This window comes from Bos grunniens, chromosome 1 (assembly GCF_055505025.1).
Source record: "Bos grunniens cultivar Pamir isolate PY7600 chromosome 1, Bosgru_T2T1.0, whole genome shotgun sequence".
Taxonomy (NCBI): domain Eukaryota; kingdom Metazoa; phylum Chordata; class Mammalia; order Artiodactyla; family Bovidae; genus Bos; species Bos grunniens.
This window is the reverse complement of record NC_141165.1, coordinates 9,016,733-9,037,894: the sequence shown is the minus strand read 5'-3', so window position 1 is coordinate 9,037,894 and position 21,162 is coordinate 9,016,733. Positions and strand designations below refer to the sequence as shown.

The window sequence follows — 21,162 nt, the reverse complement described above, 5'->3', positions numbered from 1 at the left end:
CCCAGCCCCAGCAGTGAGGTCGCAGCGTCCTAACCACTGGGCCAGTGGGCACATTCCCCATCCGTCACGGTTAAAACACAGATGCCTCTCTCAGCAGATGCTGCCGCCGCCACCTCAGCGATGGTGTCCGCCTCTGCACCCTCAGTGTACAGCGTGCAGGCCTTGTCCCTCCTGGCAGAGGTGAGTACGCGTCTGCCTCGTCATCCCCGCCGGGGGAATGAGGCTTCACGGGGGCGTGTCCATTCTTAGAGGCTGAGCCGGTAAGCCAGCCTGGGCCTCTGGCTGCCCCATGGGGTGCCCTACGAGGCTGTCTGTGGCCACATTCCCACTTCCTTTAGGAGAGTCCTGAGTTCCGATTCCTGTTCTCCTAGGTCCTGGCGTCGCTGCTGGACATGGTTTACCGAAGTGACGAGAAGGAGAAAGCGGTGCCCTTGATCTCACGTTTGCTTCACTATGTTTTCCCTTACCTACGCAATCACAGGTATGGCTGCCGCCACCTCTCTGTAACCCCCCAAACCCGTCCACTCCTGCCCAGGTGTGGGAAGATGGCTAATGGGAAACGCATCCAACAGGGCTCCTCTCACGGCCTCTGACCTTGACCCTTTGCCCTTCCCACCCCCTTGCAGCGCCTACAACGCCCCCAGCTTCCGGGCGGGCGCCCAGCTGCTGAGTTCTCTGAGCGGTTATGCCTATACCAAACGGGCCTGGAAGAAAGAAGCCCTGGAGTTATTCTTGGATCCAGCCTTCTTCCAGATGGACACGGCTTGTGTGCAGTAAGAAACACCATCCTGATTAAAAAAAACGGGCCGGGAACCATCAAGTAGCAAAGTGTGTGGGTTTCTACAATTAGTTCCCATTCCTGAAATGGTGAGCAGAGCTAGGTATTATCATCCCAAATCTTAGGACATCCCTCGCAGGTTAACGGTGTATTTCCCGGGAAGGAATTGAAGTCTTCTGAAAATGACACAGGTGCCCTTTTTTTTTTTAAATAATCAAGAGAAGAATTGTTATTATTCCTAAAGAGCATAACAAGGGGTTCCAGCTGTACTTGGCCTAGTGCTGCTCTGTCTTGTAATCACAAGATGATGGACCAGCACTGAGACGTCAGGGCTCTGTGGTCACCCTCCTGGGTCCTTCCCCCCACTTCTGGGCTTACACTCCACGAGTCGTCTCTGAGACCGTGCAGCCACCTGCCTCTGCGTGGGCAGCAGAGATGCGTAGAATCAGGATGAACTGACTGCGCTTTCTACTCGGAGGTCAGCAGAACCACTCATAACTCTGCCCGTGGCTTGGCTGAACATGTCTTTATTAACAGCAGGGGTCGAGGGTAGACACTGGTCAGCTTCTTTGACCACAGCTTTCACCCTGGGTCGGTCAGATCCATTGGAAAACGGACAGGCTACCCACTCCAGTGTTCCTGGGCTTCCCTGGTAGCTCAGTTGGTAAAGAATCTGCCTGCAGCGGGGGAGACCACAGTTTGAGTCCTGGGTTGGGAAGATCCGCTGGAGACGGGATAGGCTACCCACTCTAGTATCCTTGGGCTTCCCTGTGGCTCAGCTGGTAAAGAATCTGCTTGCAATGCAGGAGACCTGGGTTCAATCCCTGGGTTGGGAAGATCCCCTGGAAAAGGGAAAGGCTACCCACTCTAGGATTCTGGCCTGGAGAATTCTGTGGACTGTATAGTTCATGGGGTCACAAAGAGTCGGACACGACTGAGCGACTTTGACTTTCACCCTGTAATCCTTTTGCACCGTGGGAGAGTCTGATGAAAACTAGTGATATTTGTCTTCAGGGCCCCAACTGCCCTTCCTCAACACAAGTGTAAGGACATCTTCTGTGCAAACACATTTAAGGGCAACCCTTGCAAAAGCCCTTTGATTCAGATGGTAAAGGATTCCGCCTGCAATGCAGGAGACCCGGGTTCAATCCCTGGGTTGGAAAGATCCCCAGAGAAGGGAATGGCAACCCACTCCAGTTTTCTTGCCTGGAGAATCCCATGGACAGAGGAGCCTGATGGACTCCATGGGGTTGCAGAGAGTCAGATACAACGGAGTGACTAACACTTCTTTTTTTTTTTTTTTTTTTGCAAAAGCCAAAGGACTTTGACACAAGTGCTTTCTTTTATGGTGGTCTGGGAATTATTCATTACTCCCTGTTATTTATTCCCTATATTAAGGTTATAAATGAAGAGCTTCTGCTTAGTTTCTCCTTATTCATCCCTTTCACTAACTTTTCAGAAAGCAGTCTTTAATCTTAAAGGGACATGTTATTTTTCCTTGATATTTTTGACTGGGCTGTCACCCTTTGCATATTTAACTTTGCTTTTTTTTTTTTTTTAATATCCAGTTGGAAGTCCATTATTGACCATCTTCTGACTCATGAGAAAACTATGTTTAAAGATCTAATGAGTAAGTTTTTCTGTGTTAATGTGCACATAAGTCATACTTTAAAGGACCGATGCCTTTTGGTCATAATGAGCTTTTACCACATTTCAGAACGTGGCTCAAACTTTTTATGGTGCAGTTTCAGCCACAAACTATACTGTGATGCATAGGATTTGCCGGGACTCCATGAATGAACCTTTCTGGTTCCAGTCGGTTGACAAGAATGCCTCTCACCACCATTTTTGCATTTTTATAATGGAGAAAATACTTTTGAAAGCAATGATAAAGTGACCGTAATTTGTTAGGAGTACTTTTCTATACTGCATATCGTCTTCAAATACCTTACAGTTAAGCATCACTCAAGAAATAAATACTTCCATAAATTTTAAATATTTGGATAATAGCTACATGCCCTTAATCAAGACCATATTCCACCAGGGAAGATAGGAATGAACACTTGTGTGAATTTCTCATCACTTACCTCTCATTGTAGGTTTCTCACCAAGTGAAACGTATTTGCTGTATTTATTCCAGGCATGCAGAGCAGTTCTTTAAAACTGTTCTCCAGTTTTGAGCAGAAAGCCATGCTGCTAAAGCGCCAGGCGTTTGCTGTCTTCAGTGGAGAACTTGATCAATACCACCTTTACCTTCCTCTAATCCAAGGTAAGAAGGCCCACCCTCCCCTCCAAGCCCCCTCCCCGCACAGACAGGTCCAGAGTGGCCAAAACGGCTGGAGACCAGGGGGGCCCACAGCACGTGCTGGCAGAATGGGCCAGCGTTAGACGAGCGTTCCACAGGGGCAGTCCTAGAAGAACTTTGGTAAATCAGGAACTTTGTTTTAAAAATCAGTTACTATAATGCTGTTAATCTATCAGGTCATTTTTTAAAGTCTGGCCATACTTCTTCAGCACTGTCTCCTGCTAGATCCCTCCTGCAGTGCAGACACTTGGAGGGTGCAGTCCTAACGGAGGCTAGTCAAGGAGCAAGACTGTGGAGGAGCGCCTTTATTCCTTAGCAGTTTTTTCCTCTCCTTCACCCTATCAGTATCCTTTATCTGCCTCAAAAATGAATGACTGGGGCTTCCCTTGTGGTCCAGTGGTGAGCAGGGGTTCGGGGTTCAGTCTTTGGTTAGGGAACTAAGATCCCACATCTCTCTGGGCCAAAAAACCAAAACATAAAGCAGAAGCAATACTGTAACAAATTCAATGCTGTGCTGTGCTCAGTTGCTTCAGTCGTGTCCGACTCTTTGTGACCCTGTGGACAGCAGCCCACCAGGCACCTCTGTCCACGGGGAATCTCCAGGCAAGAATACTGGAGTGGGTTGCCATGCCCTCCTCCTGGGGATCTTCCTGACCCAGGAATTAATCCCACATCTCCGGCTTCTCCTGCATTGCAGGCAGGTTCTTTACCTACTGAGCCACCTGGGAAGCCCAAGAGATTCAATAAAGACTTTAAAAACAGTCAACATCAAAAATCCTTTTTAAAAAAATGAATGTGGATATTACACATGACTTTGAAGGGTTTTTTTCCCCTCCTTATGAAATGTTAAGATGAACATTCTAATTCACCCTCCTCCAAGATATGAAAGAATTCTCAAATAGAAATGTGTTTTACTCATAGCCTAAACAAGATATAATGAAGTAAAAAAAAAACAAAAACCTTTCAAGATCATGTTAAATATCATGAGTACTAGTGTAAAAACAGTTTTATAAATACTAGAATTATGATGATGTCAGTCATTTTGGGGGAGGGTCAGGTTTATTAAGGTATAATTTACATACAATAAAGGTGACTTCCCCTAGTGGCTCAGACGGAGAAGGCAATGGCACCCCACTCCAGTACTCTTGCCTGGAAAATCCCATGGACGGAGGAGCCTGGTAGGCTCCAGTTCATGGGGTCACTAAGAGTCGGACACGACTGAGCGACTTCACTTTCACTTTTCACTTTCATGCATTGGAGAAGGAAATGGCAACCCACTCCAGTGTTCTTGCCTGGAGAATCCCAGGGACGGGGGAGCCTGGTGGGCTGCCGTCTTCGGGGTCGCACAGAGTCGGACACGACTGAAGCGACTTAGCAGCAGCAGCAGCAGTGGCTCAGATGGTAAAGAATCCACCTGCAGTGCAGGAGGCCCAGGTTCAGTCCCTCAGTCCAGAAGATCACCCGGAGAATGGAATGGCTACCCACTCCAGTATTCTTGCCTGGAGAATTCCATCAACAGAGGAGCCTGGTGGGCTACAGTCTATGGGGTCGCTCAGAGTCAGAAACAGCTAAGTGACTGACACCTTACGTACAGTAGAAGTCACCCTTCTGGCTGTACAGTTCTGTGAATTTTGATAAACACACACAGTCATGTGACCACCACTGCAGTCAAGATACAGAACATTTCCATCACCCCTGAAAGTTTGCTCTTGCCCCTCAGAAGTCATCTCCTCCCCTGACCCCATCAACCACTAAATCTGCTCTCTGCTCGCGTAGTTTCATTTTTTCCAGAATGTGAATGTGATTAGACAGTGTAGAGCCCTTGAGCCTGGCTTCATGCTATTGTACTTACCCGGAGTTACTCCTTTTTGTTTATCTACAGTGTTCCATTCTGTGAGTTGTTTGCCCGGTCACCAGTGGAAGGGCATTCAGGTTGTTCCACGTAGAATTATGCAATAGATCTCTTAATGCTGCCCTCCTAAAAATTTTCATATAGATATCTGTCAGTTCACGAAGTATATGCTTTTCCTAAATATTAGTACTACTAGTTCTCAGTCCACGTCCCTACTTGATTAACCATTTGAAAGGTCTTAATGATTTTAGGCCAAAACATTAACAGCTTTCCCAGGTATTAATTATGATAGTGTTTTACATTGGCAATAATAAAAAATACCATCTTATACTTCAGCTGACATAATTTCTGCAACGTCAAGCGCATCATGGAGATGTTCATGCCATAACATCCTGAATACCTACAATGTGTGAAAGCGAATGTTCAGATAGGACAGGTCCTTACTTGAAGTACTAACAGGCTGATGAGATCAGAGGGTGACCAGGAATGCCCATGAAGACGGTGGCAGCCCCACAAAGCCTTCAGCTCAGAGCAGAGTCAGAGCTGAATTTTGTGGCATCCTTACAGGATTTGGGAGCGAGGAAGAGCGACAGGAACCACGTTTCCTGTGGTTCACGGGCAGCATCTGGGATGGTGCTTTATGCACCTGGCCCCGGGACAGGGGCCTGAAAGGGCAGCGTCAAGCCCCCCTGTCCCAGAAGCAGAGCGCGGTGGCCAGTGCACCGGGCAGTCCGCCTTCTCGCCCATCAGACTCTCTCCTAAAGCCTGGGGCGAGCCCCAGAGGGCTGGAGAGACACTGTTCAGTGTACAGAGCGAGAAGAACACAGACAGTGACTTTCCTTAACCAGCGGCGTGGAGGGTCTGACCACGGCAGGATGTAAACATTCAATTTCTGAGAGATCATGAGATGGGGAGGGAAGTAGGGGGCCACAGAATAGTATATACATTATATATGGTACTTTTATATATGGCATATATGTATATGGGGGCTTCCCTGGTGGCTCAGAGGCTAAAACGTCTGCCTGCAATGCGGGAGACCCGAGTTCAATCCCAGGGTTGGGAAGATTCCCCTGGAGAAGGAAATGGCAACCCACTCCGGTACTCTTGCCTGGAAAATCCCATGGATGGAGAAGCCTGGTAGGCTGCAGTCCATGGGGTCGCAAAGTCAGACACGACTGAGCGACTTCACTTTTACTTTCTTATATGTATATGAAGGTCACCTTCATGCTGACTTTAAGTAGGAAATGTTTGGGAGCCCTTGGAGAAAGAGGAATTTCTCCAAATAAATACCCTCCACTTTGGATAACTCAAGGGTGGTTTGTTTTTTTTTGTTTTTGTTTGTTTGTTTGTTTGTTTTTTTTAATACTACCTGTTTGAAAAAATAGAGTGGAACTCCCTGGCGGTGCTGGAGTGGTGGGTTTCAGAGTGTTCTCTGACAGTCTTGGGTCACTGAGTGGCCTCTGGAGCCATGAGGTCAAGGGAGTAGACAATCCAGAAGGGTCTAAATAATTGTACACCATGGTGGATAGTCAAGGCCTGATCAGAAGAGGTAGGAATAGGGAAGGCCTGGTATTTCTCCTCTGGGGTCCCCTCTAGGGTCCTTTCCCCCTGACTGACCACCATCAAGCAGCCCTGGGTGGAGGGTGATGGTTGTGAGTGGAGTGCGGAGCTAAATAACGCCGTATATCTTGGCTCCTCATGACATAATTTTACATTGATCTCAAAAGAATCTGTAAATGAGCTCAAAGCAATTATTATTATTTTATAATGGGAAGGATGATCAAATGCTGCTTGTCTAGAATTAAAGGAAGACAGTCATCACCCCCTACAAAGGCTCCTGACAAAGGGATCAGAAAGGCAACCCTGAGGCAACACTCCATGCCCTTTAATTGATGAGGGCGGTTCCTTCCAGGTCTCCTGAAGTCCCTCCCATCTTTTAAGTCTTCCTCGTTGTCCTGTGTTAGCTCCATTTTTTACATCAGGATACCGATGCTCAGAGGGATTAGCACCTCTGTAAAGTTGCATTGCCACTACCTGGCAAAACCTGGACTGAAGTCTGAGCTCTCTGGCTCCCAACAGTGGGCTGTGGTCTTCAGGCGGTACCCTTTGAGGCAGGTGAGTTTCACAGATAGGAAGCAGGCTCGGTGAGATTACCTGGCCAGCCTAAAACGAGATTCCACAACCTTGGCAGTGGTGCATGGTTCTGGCTCAGGGCTGTCTCCTCTGTCTACTCACAAGGGCTCCTTAAGCCTGTGAGGTTTATCACTCAGCTAAGAAAGGCGTATTAGAGATTCTAAAATAGATCATCTTGACTGAAGAATAATCTCATGAGTTTAGTTTTGATTTGAAATATCAATACGAAATATGCCCTATGTGTACAAACCACTTTTTTTAAATCTGTTTTTTCTTGAAATAGATTAAGACTCACAAGAAGTTGCACCAGTAGTACCTAGTGTTCCTGGGTACCATTTGTTCAGCTTTCCCTGTGGTAACATCTCACATAAGCATAGTCTCTCATCAAGACCGAAAATTGACATGGGAATGTTACCGCAACTCAACTAGAGACTTGTTCAGAGCTCACCAGTTTCTACAATGCATTCTTCTTGTGTATGTTTGTGTGTGTGTCCAGTTATGTGAATGAATCTCCTCTACAAATTCTTGTGGACAGCACCACAACCAGGACATAGAGCTCTTCCCTCACCGCTAAGCAACGCCCTCAAGCTACTCATTTCAGTTCAGTCGCTCAGTCGTGTCTGACTCTTTGCAACCCCACGAACTGCAGCACGCCAGGCCTCCCTGTCTCTCACCAACTCCTGGAGTTTACCCAAACTCATGTCCACTGAGTCGGTGATGCCATCCAACCATCTCATCCTCTGTGGTCCGTTTCTCCTCCTGCCTTCAATCTTTCCCAGCATCAAGCCACTCACTTCTTTATAGAGTCACACCCTCTACCCAGGCCTAACCCTTGGAAACCGCTCACCTGTTCTCCATGACTTTGATTTTTCACTTTGAGAATATTGTATAAATGGAATCATGCAGCATGTCACCTTTTGAGAATAGCTTTTTCATTCAGTACAATGCCTCTGAGATCCATCCAGAGGCAAGTAGGTTCATGGGTGTATCAAGAGTTTGCTCTTTTTTAATGAGTAATAATACTCCATTTTATGGATGTTTCACAGTTCATTTATCCATTTAACTGGAGGACATTTGTGTTGTTCCAGTTTGGGGTTATTAGAAATAAAGCCTCTATGATGCATGCATGTACCATTTTTGTGTGGTTGTAAATTGTCATTTCTCTACACAAGGGTTTGATTACAGGGTCCTGTGGTAAATGTGTTTAACTCTCTAGTTCAGTTCAGTCACTCGGTAGTGTTTGACTCTTTGCAACCCCATGGACTATAGCATGCCAGGCTTCCCTGTCCCTCACCAACTCCTGGAGCTTACTCAAACTCATGTCCATCAAGTTGGTGATGCCATCCAACCATCTCATCCTCTGTCGTCCCCTTCTCCTCCCGCCTTCAATCTTTCCCAGCATCAGGGTCTTTTCCAATGAGTCAGTTCTTTGAATCAGGTGGCCAAAGTACTGGAGTTTCAGCTTCTGTGTCAGTCCTTCCAATGAATATTCAGGACTGATTTCCTTTAGGATAGACTGGTTTGATCTCCTTGCAGTCCAAGAGTCTTCTCCAACCCCACAGTTCAAAAGCATCGATTCTTCGGTGCTCAGCTTTCTTTATGGTCCAACTCTCACGTCCAAACATGATTACTGGAAAAACCATAGCTTTAACTAGACAGACCTTTGTCATCTAACTCTCTAAGAAACTCTCTATGAAATTGCCAAACTGTTTTTCAGAGTGGATGTACCATTTTGCATCCTCATTTAAACAGTAATTCAAGTGTCATTATCCTTTTTGATGCCTATAGAGATAACCTTTGTTTCATTCTTGATATTGGCAATTTACCTTCTCTTTTTTGGGGTTAGTGTTTCTAGAAGTTTATTGGTTTTATTGTTCTTTTCAAATTACCAAACTTTAGTTTGATTTTTTATGTGTATTATTTTTGTTTTGTTTGTAATTTCATTTATTTCTGCTCTTTATCACGCCCTTCTTTATCCTTGTTTTGGGTTTAGTCTGTTCTTTTTCTAGTCTCGTAAGGTGGTGGTGGTGGTTTAGTCGCTAAGTCATGTCCAACTCTTGCAACCCCATGGACTGTAGCCTGCCAGGCTCCTCTATCCATGGGATTGTCCAGGCAAGAATACTGGAGTGGGTTGCCATTTCCTTCTCCAAGTCTCATAAGACAGAGGCTTAATTTATAGAATTGAGTGCTTTCTTCTTTTATAATGTAAAAAATCTGATAACCTTTTAATTTTCATTCATTGCTTTATATCTTTTATTTGCTTTGATGCTTCCTCTCAGCCCATATCTTATTTATTAATAGAAGTTTGTTAGTTTCCAAGTGTTTCCATTTGTTCTTCTGTAATTAATTTCCAGTTTGAGTCCATTATGGTCAGAGTGGGCTTCCCTGAAGGCTCAGACGATAAAGAATCCACCTGCAATGCGGGAGACCTGGGTTTGATCCCTGGGTTGGGAAGATCCCCTGGAGGAGGGCATGGCAACCCTGGAGAATCTTGCCTGGAGAATCCTCATGGACAGAGGAATCTGGTGGGCTACAGTCCATGGGGTCACAAAGAGTCAAACACGACTGAGCGACTAAGCACACACACGTGGTCAGAGAACATTCTTTGTAGAATTTAAATTTGTTGAAGTTAGATTTTGTCATGGGTCATTAAGCAGTCTTGGTGAATGTTCCACGAGCAGTTAATGAGATGAATTCTGCTGTGTTGAGCGGAGTGGTCTGCAAGTGTTGTTTAGATCCTGCAGGCTGGTGGTATTGCTTGGTTCTTCTATATCCTTACTTGACTGTTTTTTTCCTAAGGCTTCTATCCGTCATGCGGTAGGGATGTTGAACCTCAGCTACAGTTGTCAGAAGTTATTCTTCTTTGAGTTCTGGTAGTTCTTTCTTCTTGTAATTTAGACCGCTGTTGTTCGGTACACAGGCATTTAGGATGTTACATCTTCCTGCTGAATTGACCTTTCGCTCTGCAGTGTCCCCCTTTGACCCTGGTGCTCTGCTCTGCAGTCCATTCCGTGTTAATAGTGCCACTCCAGCTTTCTTAAAATGTTTGCATGGTGTGTCTTTTCCCATCTGTTTACCTTTAACCTACTTATATAATTATATTTGAAGTGAGTTTTGTGTAAGATAGCATACAAGTTTTGTGTAAGATAGTATACTTCTTCTTTCTGGAGAAGGCAATGGCACCCCACTCCAGTACTTCTGCCTGGAAAATCCCATGGATGGAGGAGCCTGGTGGCTGCAGTCCATGGGGTCGCTAGAGTCGGACACGACTGAGCGACTTCACTTTCACTTTTCACTTGCATGCATCGGAGAAGGAAATGGCAACCCACTCCAGTGTTCTTGCCTGGAGAATCCCAGGGACAGGGAAGCCTGGTGAGCTGCCGTCTGTGGGGTTGCGCAGAGTTGGACACGACTGAAGTGGCTTGGCGTCGGCAGCAGCATACAAGTACATCATTTCTTTCATCTATTCAACCAGTCTCTCTCTTTTAACTGGTGGATTTAGACAGTTTACCTTTAATGTAATTACTGGCATGTCAGGATATATTATGCCTTTTTTTAAATTTTCTGTTTGTTCCTTGTTTTTAATTCCTTTGTTTGCCTTTTTTCTATTTTCCTAAGGTTATTTGAACATTTTTTCAGCATTACATTTTGATTTATTTAAAGTGGGTTTGGGGATGTGTCTCTTTTTAAAGTTTTTGCAGTGGTGGCTATCGGGATTCCAGCGAACATAGAATGTATATACTTGTATCAACATTTTACATCATTTGGGATGCTCTTCTGTTCTCCCATGTGGTATAGGTGTCTGAAATACTACCTTTTCGTATTGGAACCATAAGAGGTAGAGATAAAACTTTTTGCTTTTACTGTCCAACATAGGTTAACTACTCAGGAAGAAAGAATATTGTATGATTTTAAGAGAAGTTTATTACTAATGTATTCCAGTGAATCTTAACCAGCATGACCATAGTTCAGCTGTTTGCCATGGCAATTTGTCATATTCCTCAGAAACCTTAAATTATGAGAAGAATCACATTCTATAAGCAATTATTTCAGTGGAGAAATGGGGAAGACTTAGAGACTAGAGAGTTTCACTCAACTTTTTTTTTCCTGCAGGAATTGAAGTTTTTGTTGTAGTCATCAAATCTAAACTTAACTGAATCATTCTTGTGTTCACTCAACTTCACTTGTCATTCCTCACCCCCAAAATACAGTGTCATCTGCCAACCAACCTATGTGATCTTATAGTTTGATGTCTTGTACTTGGTATTCTTAGAACATTTACAGGACTTCCCTGGAGGTCCAACGGTTAGGACTCCATGCTTCTGCAGGGGGCACGGGTTTGACCCTGGGTCAGGGAACTAAGATCCCGCAAGCTAGATAGCATGACCAAAAATTAAGAATTAAAAAAACCCACCATCACTTACATGCTCATTGATGATGCAGTGGATTTCCGGCTTGAGCCGGAAGTTGATGCCCTCCTCCCTACTCAGCTGTAGCAGGGGAATAAGAGGCCCTTGGCTCACTTCTTTAGCAAAGGCCAGGAACTGCTGTGCCTCACAAAGAAGAGGGCTGTGGGCAAACATGAAGAGCAGTACCATTCTCCCAACACCCAGCTCACATACAGTTGTTGTCAAATGTCAGAGCGATTGCAGTTGTGTTTTTCCTCTTTGTCTAGTGAGAAGCTCCAAACTCCTCATTTGTGTGACATCTCGAAAATCTTCTTTCCTTAGAACGCCTGACAGACAATCTCAGAGTGGGACAGACATCCTCAGTTGCTGCTCAGATGTTTCTTTTTTTCAGAGTTTTGCTGCTAAGAATATCTCCCCAACATTTGACTTCACTGTGGCCAATAATGGTCTCTGAATTGGTAAGTGCAAGTACTTTATTCTTGAGGTAAAATTGGAGTTTTTTAAAATGCGGTTTCAGCAATAATGTACCCTTTTGTGTATATATAATTTGATCTGTAAAATTTTCAATCAAGTTGGTAGTGCATGGTCAGCTCTTGGTTAAGTAGTGATATTTTATCCTCTAATCTTAGTTGACCTCTCAATTGTAGTTATTTAAATTAATTTGATATTATTTGCTTTTTTTTTTTTGGCCACCCCATGTGACTTTTGGGATCTGACTTCCCCAGCCAAAGATTGAAGCCAGCAGTGAAAGCATTGAGTCTTAACCACTGGACTGCCATAGAGCGCCCTGTTTGCTATTTTTCAAACTGGCCTTTTCCCACTTTTAATGAGACATAAGTGTCATGCAGCAGCATATAAGTTTAAAGTGCACCACATAATGATTTGACTGAAATATATCATGAGACCCATATCACATTCAGTTAACATCCATCATCTCATACAGATCCAAAAGAAAAGAATTTTTTTCCTTGTGATGACAACTCAGGATTTACCGTCTTTACTTTCACCTGTGACTTACAGCAGCTTTGACTGCAGTTGTCACATCCTGCATTATCCCTAGTAATAACATGCCGGGGTCCAGCCCCGGCTCATCCAGGGTATTCGAAGGAGAGATGGCTTCGGCGACCTATTTATTAATTTATTTATCAAAGATATAAAGAGTAATAGAATGAGGATAGCTCAGTAGGAAAATTCAGTGGAGAAAAGAAGCTGAGTAGCTCGGTTTACGCGGAAAATCAATATAACCCGTGACACCAGGTTAGCTCTGACCACGGAGGCTGCAGGCGCCCTCTCGAATAGCGGAAGGTGCCCCACCTTAGACACCTTCTCGAGCGAGTCTTAGAAGCCCAGGCAAATAAATGGTCGCAGAGGATATCCGCGCTCCAGATGGAGGCTCAGCTGGAAATTGAGGGGAAGAATGACATGGGGAGACCAGGCTTTGGTGAGCAAGGCCCATAGCTTTATTTTCAACAGGGGCTTTTATACCCTAAGTTACACATAGAGGATAACAGGGGATGCAAAGTCAGCAGTCTTTGATCCTTATCAAAAACCAGGGTTTCTTTCCTGCAAATGTATCGTATACAAATGGTTTAGGTGATTTACATCATCTTCTGGCCAGAAGGCCTATTAACATTTTATGACTCTTGACAAAGACTTATCAACAAAGACTTATTTTCTCTAAGAGTAATTATTTTAAGGTTTGGCGCCATCTTCCGAAGATAAAATTGCATTCCTATAGGGCGGATGTGTAATGGGTTTACAACAAAGGAAAGAATTTATTACCTTAAGGGTCTAAAGTTACTAACACCAAGGCCACTACTTACTTTTTCTACATACCAACTATATTAATTAATACACATTCAAGGATACAATTCAGGGGATGTGAAAACTTGGCAACAAGCATTGGCTCATCAATGAAATCTTTTACTAGTTTTATTCTGACAGTTTCTAACTCTCTGAGAGGCTCTAAGCTATTTGAATATCTTAAGCTTCCCATGCCTCTTGAGGCTGGGAGACTGTAAACAATCGTATGCATAGCTGTAGGAGCCCGGGTAAACTTGTCAGGCGAGTTAGAGAGCCATCTGAGGGGTTTGGATTTAAACACTCCTAATTGCCCAGGAACTTTATTAATTGGAGCTGTAAGTTAACTCTTTGACAGAGACAGCGAGATGGTGGTGGGGGACAGCCCCCAGTAAAGTCAGAGGTGAGAGCACAAAGCAGTAAAGTAGGCAGACTCTGGTTTTTTGGGGGTAGATGCTCGAGAATATCCAGGGGGACTCCTGAGGCTCGATCCCGCCTTTGCGTATGCCGAGCCTCCTTCCTCATGACCTTTGTCACGAGTGGAATGCCTCACCGGCTCCCGGCAATAACATATGTCTTATAAATCAACGTTTGTATCTTTTGACCACCTTCATTCAATCTTCCCTCTTCCCACCCCCGCCTCTGATCTCTTCTGTGAGTTCGGTTTGGTTTTGCTTTGTTTTGTTTCTTAGGTTCCCCTTATAAGTGAGATTATACAGTATTTGTCTTTCTCTCCTGACTTATTTTATGTAGTGTAATGTCCTCAGAGTCCTTCCAAATTACTACAGATGTGCCAATGGCAAGATTCCTCCTTTTCATGCTGAATAGCATTCTACTGTGTGTGTGTATTCTCATATACATACATATGCATATGTGTGTAAACATATATACATATGCATGTATGTGTGTATACGCACACATGCATATACATATGTGTATGTGTGTAAACATATATACATATGCGTGTGTGTACATACACATATATGTGCATGTGTATATATTCATATATATATATATGAAACTTAATCCATTTATTTGTTGATAGACACTTAGAATGTTTCCATGTCTTGGCTACTGTATCTGGTTGACCAAAAGGTTCATTCAGGTTCTTCCCACGTCACAGAAAAACCTGAACAAACTTTTTGGCCAACCTAGTAAATAATGCTGCCTTGAATATGGGGGTGCACATATCTCTTTGAGAATATTTTCATTTCCTTGGAGTATAGTCCCAGAAGTAGGTTTCGTGGATCATACGGTAGTTCTATTTTTAATTTTTTGAGGAGCTGTTATACTGTTTTCCATAGTGACTATACCAGTTTATCATCCCACCAGCAGTGCACGAGGGCTCCCTTTTCTCCACATCCTCACCAACATTTGTAATCTCGCCCGTTGGATGACAGCAGTTCTAACGGGTGTGAGGTGATGTCTCATCGTGGTTTTGATTTGCGTTTCCTTGATGATTAGTGATATTGAGCATCTTTTCATGTGCCTGTTGGCCATTCTTATAGCTTCTTTGGAAAAATGTCAATTCAAGTCCTCTGCCCATTTTTTATTTGATTATTTGCTTTTTCGTTATTGAGTTATATGAGTTCTTTATGTATTTTGGATTTATCCCTTACTGCATTTGGTTTGCAAATTTTTTTTCCCATTTCATAGGTTGTCTTTTCATATTTTTGATTCCTTTTGTTTTATTTGCTAATTTTTATGGACATACAAATTTTAAACATTAAGCTAGATTTAACCTCTCTCAAAGAGTAACTTGAATTGACTTTTTTTTTTTTTAAGATTCAGGCATTCATACAGCTTGAAGAAGAGCTGAAAAAGGACAATGAATCATTGAGGTAAGTAGTGTATGAGTCTGTGCACATGTGTGAAGGTTAATGGACATCACTGTATTTTTTTTGTTTTGATTTTTTTTTTTTTAGATCCAGACTGTGAACATCAATTTATGATGTAGGGTTAGCTCATCCTAAACACCATTTTCTTGAAGTAGTTGTGAAGGGACCAGATATTCTGACCATTTTTCAAAAGGAAAAAACCTTCTTGTGGACATTTCATAGGCAAAAGGACTACATTGGATGTGAATGAATTTCTAACAAGAGTTTCTTTGCCAATTTATAGAAACAGCAACAAAATCAACAGAATGAAAGTTGCAGCCTCTGATGGAAATGGGCCGTCGGTGGGGGAGATACCCCAGAGCGAGCTGGTCCTCTGTTTATCAGCTTGCAAATTCCTAGACACAGCACTCTCTTTTCCACCTGACAAGATGCCACTGTTTCAGATGTAAGTCACAGGGGACCACGTGTCCTCTTTGAAGGAGGTGACTTTCTTTCCTCGTCAGCACTTTCACTTGTTCTTTCCTGTACAGCATGTGGGTTACCAGTGGCCGAGGAGCCTGCTCAGAGTACCGAGTTTCAGATTACTCGCAACATCTGTGGTTTGGTGAATTTGGCTCACAGTAGTATTTATGGATGGGTTTCTGTTCGTGTGTGTGTTTCAGTGGGTTTTGCTATTGGGTGGTTATAAAACAGAGGCCCGAGCTGGTGATCCTCACTGCATTTACGTATTTTCTTTTCTTGGTCTCTTTGTTTTTAATTAACTAAATGGAACACGCTGTCTCCAGTTCACTCTGCCACTATTGGCTCACATTCCTGTGGGCTTAACACGGCCGCTCGTATGTTTCATTTCATGCCTGGCCCCAGATGCCACTTCTCTCTGTCCTGTCGCCCTAAAGAGAGGAATCGTGTAGAAATGTTTGTGGTTAGAAACACAGAATGAAAGAAGCCAGTCTGAAATGGCTACATACCATATGTTTTCAACTATATGATGATCTGTAAAGGACAAAACTGTAAAGACAGTGAACAGATGAGCGTGTCCCAGGAGTGGACAGGGAGGTGGGGCACAGGATTTTCAGGGCAGTGAGATGATTGTGTGCGATTGTGTGTCTACTATACTGTGAACACATGTCGTTACACACTTGTCCAAGCCGATGGAAGATGCAGCTCCAAGAGTGAACCCTAAGCTTAACTCTGGACATGGGGTGATGGTGGTGAGCCAGTGTCAGTTCATCGATTGTAACATGTACCCTTCCGGTGGGAGTGTTGACAGGGAGGCTCAGCCTAGTAGAGAAGGGGCAGGGGGCAAATGGGAAACCTCCATACCTGCTGCTCAATTTTGGATGAACCTAAAACTGCTCTAAAAAAGAAAGTTGTTAAAAAAAAATAAAAAAAATTAAATAAATAAATAAATAAAAAGAAAGTTTTTTTTTTTTTCTTTAAGTGAGTTCCAATGTACGTGAATATGCATAGCATATTCACTAATCATAATAGGCAAAAAGTAGAGAAAACCTAAATGTCCATCCATTGACAAGCAGATAAATAACATATGGTGTGTCCGGACAATGCAATAGTCTACAACACAAAGAGATGGAAGTGTCAGCACGTGGTAACAGCATGGGCGAGCCTTGACAATAGTAGGTTAAGTGAGAAAAGCCAGGTACAAACAGCCATGTAGTACATCAGTTGGAATGTAATCGTGTACAACCATGATTCTAATTTATATGAAATGTCTAGAATAAAAAAGACCTGTACAGACAGAAAGTAGTTCAGTGGTGGCCTCGATTGAGGAGCGGATTGAGGGATGAGACTGAGGGATGACTGGAGTGGATTGAGGGGTGAGTGCTAAAGAGAGCAGCAATTCTATTTGGGGTTTTAAAATACCCTAAAATTGATCACGATGGATGGTGATGGACGTACAATTCTGTGAATATACCAAAAGCTATGGAATGGTGCAGTCTATTTTTTATTGTATTTTGGGCTGTCCTGGGTCTTAGTTGCAGCATGCAAAGTATTTATTTGCAGCGTGTGAACTCTTAAGTTGTGGCATGTGGGATCTAGTTCCCCGACCAGGCATTGAACCCACATTCCCTACACTGGGAGCGTGGAGTCTTAGCCACTGAACCACCAGAGAATCCTGAATAGTACACTTTAAACGACTGAACTGTACAGTACGTGAATTACGTCTCAGAGAAGCTATTTGAAAACCTCTGGGTGGGCTGTGAGCCCATGTGCCTGACCTCGGATTCTCTTCCTCCAGTTACAGGTGGGCATTTGTTCCCGAAGTGGACACAGAAAGCCCTGCCTTCTCCTCAGATTTAGAAGAGGATCACCAAGAACGCAAGCCCCACACTGTCAGGATTCTTGAACTTCTAAAATTAAAATATGGGGTAATTGTTTTCCTTTTTACAAAATTTGTATTTGTGGTGGAGGGGAACGGGCTCAGGGGGTGAGTGAAGTACTTCATATGCCATTTGATTTCAATGACTTTGAACGGGGTTCAAATTGCCTCTAAAGTGTTCAGACTTGAAGAGGGTTATACATTTCATCTTTGTCTTAGCTTTTGTATGTCACTTTCTCATCCTGGATGCTAAGAGGCGAAGCATCCTCTTAGCAAAGTGTCCTGGGTAGACACAGTCCTACAGAACAGCGGTCCCCAACGTCCTCGGCATCAGGAGGTGGTTTTGTGGAAGGCACTCTTTCCACAGACCAGGGAGCTGGGATGGGTTGGGGGCGTGGTTTCAGGGTGGTTTCATTACCTTTATTGTGCACTTTCTTTCTTTCATCGTTACATTGTGATAATGAAATAATGATCCAACTCACCATAATGCAGCATCACTGGGAGCCCTGAGCTTGTTTTCCTGCAACCTGATGGTCCCAGCTGGGAGTCATGGGAGACAGGGACACCCGAAGTATGTTGCTAATGTCCAGTCTACTCTGTAATCTCATCTTGTTCAACTGCTCACCTTCTGCTTTGCAGCTCGGTTCCTGAATAGACCACAGGCTGGGGACCCCTGCTGTAGAAGGAGACGTGCCTGCAGAGTTCCTCTGTGACTCAGAGGAAGGGCCTGCAGGAGGGGTGGCAGGGGCCCCAGCAGGATGGCTCACAGCGAAATCTGGTGGAAGACGGCAGTGGGGACTTGGGATTCGAGTTAACGCTGCTGCCGTCAGGGCAGACAGGGAGTTTTCCTAGAGGACTCATGTCTTAGCTTTCACCACCTGCATGAGCCTCTCTAATCTTTAGCATGTCGTCGTTGGTTTTTTGCAGGAAATCAGCAGCTCAGATGAGATCGCCTTGAAGAGCGAGTTCCCTCTGCTGCGCCAGCATTCTCTTTCCAGCGTTAGGCAACTGATGCCCTTCTTTGAGACTCTAAACTGTGCTTTTAAAACCCAGAGTCGACTGTCCACCGATACCCAAGGCCCTCCTCCACTCATGGAGTTTCCTGTCGCAGATAACCCAAGGGTCTTGAAACAACTGGAAGAATGTGTTGAACATGACTTTTTGGAACATCTGGAATGTTAACCTTGGACCGGAGAATTTCTGTAAGCCATTTACTGAGACCTTGAGAAAAGCCAGGATATACTGAAAATGGAAAAGGAGCCAGGATAGTGGTTCTAAACAAGTCTATCTCAATTTCAAAAGTAAATTTCAAATCTTTTTTTTTTTTTTGGTGGCCAACAAAACACACCTCCCTGAAATGCCTTGTAATATATTTAGGTCTGATTTTGTGTTTCTTCCTCAATGTATGTAAAGAAGTGAAATTAATATATCATCTAATGGTGGCACAAAATTTGTAATATAAAGTAAACCATGAAGAGATTGAAAAGTTGGGGTTTTTTGTTGCAGATGTGTCAGTACATCTCTCTAAACGTTTTTAACTCGTTGAATATTATTTTTAACCTTTCATACATGTGTCCCTTTAAATGTTTATTTTGGTACCACATTTTAAAATGAAAATACATTATTTTCTGAAAATAGTAATAGCCCGTTACCTTTGACTATTCAGCAGAGGTGTAAGCGTGAAGACAATCTCAGTGTATTTAACTCTTGCCGAATTAAAATCATGCGTTCGCACCTTCTGCTGGGTAAGAAATACACCGTTTTCAACCCTCCGACAGCTGTCACCTCAGTTATACAGTGCAATGTGCCTAACCAGCACTTTCCACTTGACATAAATCAATCATCATGGTCGCAGAGGCTTTAATGCCTGAAACTACTGTCAGGGAAATTCACTCTGGACTCTTCTTATTACTCTGTCCTCTCTGGGAACTCTGAACCTCTGCAGACATCGCTGTTCGTGAAAATAATTCCTAGGTTCCTCAGCACAGACTCCTTGGGGCTGGCAGCATGCCGTCTCACTCTTTTCAAGCCTCTTTGTCTTACCCCAGCTTCCCTATTTAGAGTCCACTTGGCACGCGTCCTGCACACTCTCTGCCTGTGCTCCAGGCTTGCCTCCCAGACCTGTCTGTCTCATGTTCCCTTTTCAGCCACCAGGGCATTCCATGACATCACTTTCCAGGTCAGACGATGCTGACTGCTCTGATCTGGGCTCTCAGATACATCCTTTCTTACAGACAAGGGTGTCTGGGGACTTGACAAACACTATTGGTTTCGTTTCTTGTAACATCCTACCATGTATAAGTCTGTGAGCAGGGCAGAAGCAATTTGTGTCACTGGCCCCAAGAGAGGATGTGGGGAACACAGAACCACTTGGTTCCCTGCTGCTGCTGCTAAGTCTCTTCAGTCGTGTCCGACTCTGTGCGACCCTATAGATGGCAGCCCACCAGGCTCCCCCATCCCTGGGATTCTCCAGGCAAGAACACTGGAGTGGGTTGCCATTTCCTTCTCCAATGCATGAAAGTGAAAAGTGAAAGTGAAGTCGCTCTGTTGTGCCCGACTCTTAGCGAACCCATGGACTGCAGCCTTCCAGGCTCCTCCATCCATGGGATTTTCCAGGCAAGAGTACTGGAGTGGGGTGCTAAAAGAGTCGAAAAGCACCATCACATATATGGGTATTCATACAAATATGTGTTAAAAATTACACGCAGGGACTTCGTGTTGGTCCAGCAGCGAAGACTCGGTGTTCCCAGTGCAAGAATCCCAGTTTGGATTCCTGGTGGAGGAACGAAGATCTCGCATGCCACATGGTACAGCACCCCCCAAACTGACAACAAATCTGAGAGCTTATTTATATCACCAGTAGCTATTATGGTATGAAAGATAGTTCTCGTGTCTGTACTTAGATTTACAAATTTTGTTTTTTCCTTTTTTTTTCTCTCCAGTGTCTAAAACAACTCAATACCATATGTAATTTAATCCTTTTTTATTAAGTAGAAATCTTAAAGGGAGTTAATAATACATCTCTGTTTAGCATAAAACAGTAAAAAAGAAGTCTTGTAAATGTGATGGCTGAAGCTCCAATACTTTGGCCACCTGATGTGAAAAGCAACTCATTGGAAAAGACCCTGACGTTGGGAAAGATGGAAGGCAGAAGGAGAAGGGGACAACAGAGGATGAGATGGTTGGATGGCATCACTGACTCGATGGACATGAGTTTGAGGACTCAGTTTTACCCACATGCTAGACTGGCCATATACTTTGTGCCTCAGTCTTCTCAACTACAAAGTGGAATTATCAATGGTAATTACCCCTCAGAGTTGTAGGAACTAATCCTCTCTGTATTCCCTCAGTGACCTATATATTTTTTTTCACTTTTTTTGGGGCTCTTTTGTGTCTTATTTTTTTGACTTTTTATTTTATATTGGAGCATACTATTAACAATGTTGTGTTAATTTCAGGTGTATAGCAAAGTGATTCAGTTATACATGTATCTATTCTTTCTCCAATTCTTTTCCCATTTAGGTTGTTACATAACATTGAGCAGAGTTCCACATGCTACACAGTAGATCCTTGTTGATTATCCATTTTAAATATACCAAGGTGTACATGTCAACCCCAAACTCCCTAACTATACCTCCCCCCAACCCCCACCCTTGCCCCTACCTGTAACCATAAGTTTGTTCTCATAAGCCTATGAGTCTGTTTCTGT

General features: G+C 43.8%; 1 protein-coding gene across 9 annotated transcripts in view; it reads left to right on the top strand.

The window, feature by feature from the left end:
• DOP1B (DOP1 leucine zipper like protein B) overlaps positions 1–18,939 on the top strand; it is a 132,824-nt gene extending 113,885 nt beyond the window's left edge. For 4 of the 9 annotated variants that reach the window (XM_086413334.1, XM_086413776.1, XM_086413460.1 and 1 more), the window contains 10 exons: positions 95–180; positions 372–481; positions 627–773; positions 2,347–2,408; positions 2,919–3,047; positions 11,799–11,935; positions 15,063–15,118; positions 15,399–15,560; positions 17,373–17,502; positions 18,381–18,939. In XM_086413334.1, the coding sequence (XP_086269460.1) occupies positions 95–180; positions 372–481; positions 627–773; positions 2,347–2,408; positions 2,919–3,047; positions 11,799–11,935; positions 15,063–15,118; positions 15,399–15,560; positions 17,373–17,502; positions 18,381–18,635 (1,274 nt within the window). In that variant the 3' untranslated portion in view covers positions 18,636–18,939. The remainder of the gene's footprint in view (positions 1–94; positions 181–371; positions 482–626; positions 774–2,346; positions 2,409–2,918; positions 3,048–11,798; positions 11,936–15,062; positions 15,119–15,398; positions 15,561–17,372; positions 17,503–18,380) is intronic. The other 5 variants (XR_015168492.1, XR_015168486.1, XM_086413516.1 and 2 more) reach the window with 3 other exon arrangements.
• The last annotated feature ends 2,223 nt before the right edge of the window (positions 18,940–21,162 follow it).